The sequence below is a fragment of the Petaurus breviceps genome, unplaced genomic scaffold (genome assembly GCF_028583685.1).
Source record: "Petaurus breviceps papuanus isolate PSGF00001 unplaced genomic scaffold, PetGlider_PUasm1.0 186, whole genome shotgun sequence".
Taxonomy (NCBI): domain Eukaryota; kingdom Metazoa; phylum Chordata; class Mammalia; order Diprotodontia; family Petauridae; genus Petaurus; species Petaurus breviceps.
The window spans coordinates 29,347,667-29,355,126 of NW_027185798.1; the positions used below are offsets into that span (position 1 = coordinate 29,347,667).

A 7,460-nucleotide genomic window follows, 5' to 3' on the forward strand; every position below is an offset into this window, starting at 1 on the left:
AAGTACAGTATTCACCAAGTGTAATTCAATCATTTACAAGTACTATTCGATTTGGGTAATTGATTACTACTCTTGGGCAGTACATTCATTTAGTCAATCACAAAGCCCCTCTTCTCAAATGGAGATTAGTTTCCAATCATAAACAAAGTACATTCTTTTCAAAAAGTCAAAAGTTTCCCATCCCTGGATCACAACTGAAAAGGCCATCTACCCCAGAGTTACAACAAGCTTAAGATATCATCACAGCATTTAATACCCAAAGAGAGGTCTTTTCTTCATCTTGACCAGAGGCAAGTTCTCAGCAATGTCTGTTCTTGGGGAGATAAAGCTTAACAAGGCCACAAGATACATTGCCAGTGTCCTCATTAATTCATTCTCTGTCTCCAGAACAGTACTAGGACCCCTGAAAACATCAAAAATCCTGAAGAGGGTCTTGCTGATGTTTTCAGGGGTCCTAGTACTGTTCTAGCAAGTTCTAGCAAGTTCCTTCTTCAGGGCTTCTGAACCAACAGCAAGGTTCCAGGACCTCTGCAACAACAGCACTATTGTTCACCAATAGGCAATTCTGGCAAAACAACATCAAAACAGATAGACAAAGTACCAGCATCACAGCCATGTCTCCTCAGTCCTTGGCAGCTCTGGATGGTAGCTCTCAAAAGTCCTGGGTAATTCGAACTGGCCCTCAGCAATCCTCTCTCTCTTTCTGCCTCCATGCAGCTGCTTCCAAAAATTCTTCTACCTCTCGTTCTCTGCTTGTGCCTCTCCAAATCCACAGGCACCAGCTCCTCCCAGTTCAGCCCTCTCTTTTCACATCAACAAGTCCATCCCACAAGTGGGATTCACAAGCTCTGGGTTTTAACACTTAACCCCAAAACCAAGCCAATACAGGGGGATCTTTAAATTCCATTACTATTACAGGGGATAATGGGGGAGGATATATGAGAGAATCGATTTGGGGAAAGGGTATTGCTATTTTGCAGTGGGGTAGGGGAAAGATGGGGAGAGAAAAAATTGTAACTCAAAATCTTGTAGAAATCAATGTTGAAAACTAAAAATAAATAAAAGAAAGAATAAAAAAAAGTCATGTGGAGCAAATCACCAAAAGATTGTTACCAAGAAGAAAAGTGACTTGCTCAAGGTCACATAGCTAGTGTTTAAGTCCAGGGCTTCCTGGTTCCAAAGATGACTCTGCCTTTCACTTTTAAAAACTTTACTCTGATTGTATTAACAAATATATCCAGTTTAAAGACACACACATGGATATATGTATGTATATATTATACATATATAATGTATATACATTTGTGTATACATATGTAGGTATATACGTTTATATATCTATGTATCTATACACACATATATTCATTCTTTACTAAGGGTTTAAAACAAAAATACAAGGAAGGGGAAGCCAGAGGAGCTTTCTAGGAGGGATTTTACTTTGTTACTTTTCTGGGTCATCTCCTTGAGCTGGAAGTTAGTCAGGCCTAGTTCTCCTAATTAAACCAAAAGTGAGAAGTTGGTGGAAGGTCATGACTAAGTCATTCAGTGGAATAAGAAGTTGTTCAGCAAGGACTCTTGTCTAGAGAATAAAATAAACACTTAGACTTAAAAAAAATTGAAAATTGATTTTAATTCTATTTTTAAGACTTAATTGGGGTGGCTAGGTGGTGCAGTGAATAGAGCACCAACCCTGGAGTCAGGAGGAACTGAGTTCAAATATGACCTTAGAGACTTAACACTTACTATGTGACCTTGGGTAAGTTACTTAACCCCAATTGCCCTGCCTTCCCCCCTGCAAAAAAAAAAACCCCAAAACAACAGACTTAATCATGGATTTATTCTTCTGTCAGACCAGTGTGATTTGGGGTTAAGGCTGATCTTTAAGAAAAAAAAGTTTCAGAGATTGAAATTTACATTCTCTTTGGGCTTTGGGTAGAGGGAAAGAAAGGAGAAAGGAAGAAAGAGAAAGGAAGAAAAAGAAAGAAAGAAAGAAAGAGAGAGAGAAAGGAAGGAAGGAGGGAAGGAAGGAAGGAAGGAAGGAAGGAAGGAAGGAAGGAAGGAAGGAAGGAAGGAAGGAAGGAAGGAAGGAAGGAAGGAAGGAAGGAATCCACGCTGTCCATCTGAAAGTTTGGTCTTCCCCTCAGGATCTTACTTTTTTTTTTTTTTAAAGAGGCCATATTTGCCTTATTTCTTATTAAGCCTTAATCACTGAATGGGTGTTGCCTCAGTCAAACTGAGATCAGCTAAAGACCTTAACTTGAAAAGGCCAAGGTCCCCTACTTGCATCCTGGGCCATCTCCAGTCCTCCTGATCTGGCCACTGGACTCACCCACTTCACCCCAGCCTGGATCTTTAACAAGCTGCTGCAGCTAGGACCATCTTCAACCTCAGGCTCAGGTCGGTGCTACTTAGTGTACTTTTTAAAGAAATTGCAGAGGAGTTTAACCTGAGATTAACAGAAGTCTGTCCTTGGCTACTCTCTCAAAGCTTTGGCTGTTACCTCTCAGGCAAGAGGTTAGAGAGGTAAGTCCTCTCCTGTTTAGCAAGCCTTTCTTTAGGCCAATTCCTGCAGCCAGGGGGTGAATGGTGCAGTTTGTCCTTAGTTCTCAAAGAGGACCATGACGTCAGGGAGGCGATGCCATGATATGCAAGTGAATTGTATTTAAGTGAGGGAGGGCTGTACAAAGTTACCAGCCTCACTTTCTCCTCCAAAGCCATCTGGGTCTAGTGACCCCATAATAGGTCAGGAATGGAGAGGGCCCTGGGTGCAGTGGGAGATCTTGGCCTTTTAAAGTTAAGGTCTTTAACTGGTATCAGTTTGAGTGAGTGTGGAGGAAGCGATTTCATAAAGGTGCCATTAATTGAGAAAAGAGGACTGACTATATAGGTACAAGTAGATGCCTTCAGTGCTTGGGGCTGGTAGGGCCCTGCCCTGGCTCATGAGCACCTCCTGGTGGTTTGACATTAAAGAGCACACTGGCAAATGAGTCCTTTTAAATACTGTTGCCAAAGGTATCTAGGCTTTGTGGTGAAGATAGGAGACAAGAAAACAAGCAAACACTGTGGGAGATCATTTTCTCCTCGGCACACAAGGCTTCTTTAGCTGGGACTTGAAGCCAAAGAATCTAGGAAATGGAGATGAGATGGGAAAGAATTTCAGGCATAGATGTGGGGATCATCCAAGTGAAATTTCCTGGAATTGGGAAATGGAGTATTTCATGGGATAAACTGGAAAGTGTTTGAACATATGCCATTCCTGATCCCCTTTGCTTCTAAAGTCTTTGCTCTTCATTATCTTCCATTTATACCACGTACAGCATTGTACATAGTTTTCTGTATGCTGTCTTCCTGTTGGTTCATGAGCTCCTTGAAAGCAGGGACTGCCTTGTCCTTTGTCTACACAGCTCTAGGATAGTGCCTGATAGATAGCGGGTGCTTAAAGGGTATTGACTGACTGGTCAGAGAGCACAAGCCTTCAGAACCCAGCACCAACTCTATATCACAAAGGAGTTTTAGTGTTGCACTTTTGTGAAGTCACTTTAGACAATATTGTAAGATGTTTCAGAATGTCAAGATTAAGAAAAAGCCATTAGATTTGACAAATAGATTATTGGTGAAACATTTATTAAGAACTTACTTTATGCTAGTGACCTTGGAAAAGGAGGCTTCAATAGAGTGATATGGTTAGAAACCAGATTCCAAGGGGTTTGTTGAAAGGAAAATTTGAGTTTTAACGGGGCAAAACTCAGGACAAAGAGAATGAAAAGCACTTTGTTATAAGTATGTCAAGGTAGCAACACATTGAAAAGGGTTCTCTGGAGATTGAGTCTCAAGGTGGGTCCGGTTTTATTTAGAACTTTTGATAATAATGAGATAAAATAAAATTCAGATAGAAAAAATTCATCTGCAAAAGAGGTTGGGTCCTTGCATCTCAGTTCCTCCCCCAGGTAGCTAGAATGTGACAATTTGCAGCTAGGACTGTGATAAAAAGCAGGGCACTGGGTGACACGTCTCCCCAACGCTGATTGACAAGCAGGTCCGGCAACAATGGGTCACTAATCAGCCTTTCTGTAGGTTGGGATGAATAAATGGTGATGGCAGCCATTAGACTATTCCTTTAGAAGTCTGGTAATAAAGGAAAGGGTAGATATAGGACCATAGCTTTAGGGAATAGGGTTAAGGGAGGGTTTTTCCTTAGCATAGGGAAGATGTTATGGATGGGCTCAATTTTCTCAGTGATTTAGGAGGGGAGATCTGAGAAATGAAGATGGTGGAGGGAGGAGACAGAGGAGAGAGATGTGCCTCCTGGCACACAGTAGGAGCTTAATCAATGTTTATTGATGATACAGAAGGAATCAATTTTAGAGAGCTGGAAGGGGTGGGGGGAGCGGCAGAGAAGAGAGATTTGGAACAACGGCTGTGGGGAGACATGATCAAAGATTATTAAAAAGAAGGCCCTACTCTACAGGATAGAGAATTAGAAGAGATAAGGACTCCTCTCCCGGGCCTGGAACATAGCAGGCGCTTAATTAATGCTTGTGGACTGACGGAGGGACCCCAATGCTTCGCTGAAACCCGCGACGGGGGCAGCGCGTCTCTATGATGCCTCTAGGCTCCTAGAGCGCCGGCCACCTCGGGGCACTTCCGGGTCGTCGGCCGGCGGCGTCTCGTCGTCATGGAGACGGCGCGGCCTCGGGCAGCGGCGCGGACGCGTGTCCCCGGAAGTGCTCGCTCGTTGCCATAGGGAGGGCCGGAGGGCGGGGGGAGGGAAGATGGCGGCGGTGCAGGTGGCTGGGACGCTGGTGTGCGGAGCCCGGGAGCCGCCGCCGGGCCCCGGGAGCGGATTCCGCCGCCTGTCGGCCCGCCTGGGCTCGCTGCGCCCCGCGGACAGCAGCTCCTCCCGCACCGAGATCCACCTGCTGTTCGACCAGCTCATCTCCGAGAACTACAGCGAGGGCGGCGGGGGCGTCACGGCCCAGGTAGAGGCGGGGTGGCTGGAGATGGGGGCGCGGCCGCGGGGGTGGGCGAATGGCCGGGTCCCCACCCACCACTCCCCAGGGCTCGGGAAGCTTCGCTTCGTTGAGACGGTTCCTGCCATAGCTCACTGGAAACCGCCCCAACGTCGATCCCAACGGTCCTGCAGGCCCCTGGTAGCCAGTGCTCAGCCCACCCAAGTGGGGTGTAGGCACCTCCTGTTCACCCTCGCCCCCCTCCGTGGGACTCGCAGCCGGGGTCACGCCCCTCCCCCATTTTACAGACGGGGAAGCAGAGGAGCAGGGACGCGGGAGTGATTCCCTCCGCTGGCACCGAGCTGGGGTGGGATTCGAACCCTCGTCGTTAGGCTGCGATCACTGACGTTCGTGTAAAGGTCCCAGGCAAAAAGGACCTCTGGGACGCTCTAGTCCAACCCCCTCCCCATTTTACAAATGGGTAAACTGAGTCACCCTAGTCTCCTTCAGCCCCAGCTAAAATCCCGCCTCTCCCTTAGTGCTTCTCCCGCCTCTGTTGTACCCTGTTCATCCCTCCTGGGGGGCAGGGCGTGGCTTCCGCCTCCCTTTGTACCCCGCCCCCGCGCACAGTAGGTGCTCACCCCCGGACTTCAGCAGGCCGCAAGAAGTGGAGGGACTTGTCCGAGGAGCCAGACCCTTTCCAGGCTGTTGCGCACAAGGTCTGGCTTTGTTTTCGCCCCGGCTCATGCAGCCCAGGGCCTGCTGGGGGTGGGACCGTCTGTACTAATGCCAGGAATGCTCGGATCCCAGCGGCTAGTTAGAGCGTGGCCAGACCTCATGCTGGTCTGCAGGGGGCCTGGGCTCAGACGTCATGGAGTGTGCACTTGGGGCTGAGCCTTGTAGTCTGTGAGTCCTCAGCAGATCTGGGCATGGATTTCAGGGGTCTGTGAACTTCTCAAGGGGTCCGTTACACTCTCTTTGTGTTAACACCTGCCTTAAGAGCTAGACAAACCCCTAGTCTGTGTGTCTGTGTATACATACGTGCACGTACACATGTAGATGTGTGTACATAGTATGATCTATAAATGTGTCACACAATGTACATATACTTGCATATACATACATGCATACATACACACATGTATTCACACTAACTAGCAGGAGCTCCAACCTAACCTGCCCTCCCCCAGCCTTGGTCTCATGTTCTTTCTGCCCTGCCCTGTTTGGTGCTATTACTTCCTTCTCTATACTATTAGTATGTCCCCATTCCCCCATTGCCCTTTTCTCCTCCTTCACTTTTTCCCATTTTGGAATGCTAATCTCAGCTCTGATTTGCTTAATGTTTGGGGGGCTTGAATTGGACAAAAAGGCATTATTTACTTTTATGTTTATTATTATTTTCATTCTTTTTGTAGGATGTCAGTGCCTTACTGGTCCAGGCCTGTCGATTAGTCCATCTTAATCAGGAACATCTAGTTAGCAAAGTTTCTCAGCTTATTCACCATCTACTTAACAGATTGCAGGTAAGAGCACCCCCAGGGCTTGAATGTAAGGAAGCAGAAAAGTCGGGGGACCTCTCAGTGATTCTGTGGGTGTGGCGGCTCCTCCCAACCAGGTCTGTCACTTAGGAGGTAGAAGAGCTTGGGGAAGCTCAGAGTGACAGGTGACTTGTCCATGGTGATATCACAAGTGAACATCAGAGCCAGGATTTGAACCCTGGTTCTCTCTGATGGCAGCATTTGCCCTTGGGTCACTACCTCAGATTTCTCTCACTGACTCAGAAAGGTCCACAGAGAATTATCTGAAGTGTTGGTTTCTTTTCTACCTCTCGTCATTGGGTAGTTATGTCATCGTGGGTTGCTTTTGGCTTGTTTGTTTTCTGTGGGGGGATCCCGTCCAGGCCGGGGCATCACAGTGCCCGGGCCAGAGCAGAACATCCAGTGATATCTGGTTTAGCCAGAACGCACCCCCGCGGTAACGGTGAAGACCGACAAGTGGCGGAAACCTTTAACGAGTGCTAGGCTAAGCTAGGGGTGCCAGGGAGACAGCAGAAGAGAGGAGATCAGAGCTTGGGGGCATTAGGAAGGATGGGTTAGAGGGGAGAAGCCAGAAGCTGGGAGGCAAGCTAGGAGGCATTTGGGCTCCTCCAGGGACTGGCAAGTGACAGGAGCAGAAAGGACGGGACACAGGTACAAGAGATGCTCTGAAGGAAAGCTCTCCTTATTTCTGGTTACTGTCTAAGTGTTATTTCTCACAGAACTCTCAGCCCCCTTGAGAGTCAGTACTGTATTTTAAATTGCTTTGTTATGACTCCTTGGCCTGGTATTAGGCCTATGACATAGTGAAGATTTGATCACAGCTATTTGATTGGGTACCTTCTATCGAGTAGGGAGTAGAACTGAGAATACATTGAGCATGCTTGGGATGTGTGTATATAATGTGAAAAATAGAGTTGCACACTTATGTATGTGGACGAGTGTAGTTAACATTACATATGTAGAGTTGCACACT

The 7,460-nt window shown here is 47.1% G+C and overlaps 1 protein-coding gene across 1 annotated transcript in view; it reads left to right on the forward strand.

Moving 5' to 3' along the window:
• Positions 1 to 4,745: 4,745 nt before the first annotated feature.
• HEATR6 (HEAT repeat containing 6) overlaps positions 4,746 to 7,460 on the forward strand; it is a 24,006-nt gene continuing 21,291 nt past the window's right edge. The window contains exons 1-2 of the mRNA XM_069089965.1: positions 4,746 to 4,979; positions 6,365 to 6,472. Coding sequence (XP_068946066.1) covers positions 4,773 to 4,979; positions 6,365 to 6,472 — 315 coding nt within the window. The 5' untranslated portion in view covers positions 4,746 to 4,772. The remainder of the gene's footprint in view (positions 4,980 to 6,364; positions 6,473 to 7,460) is intronic.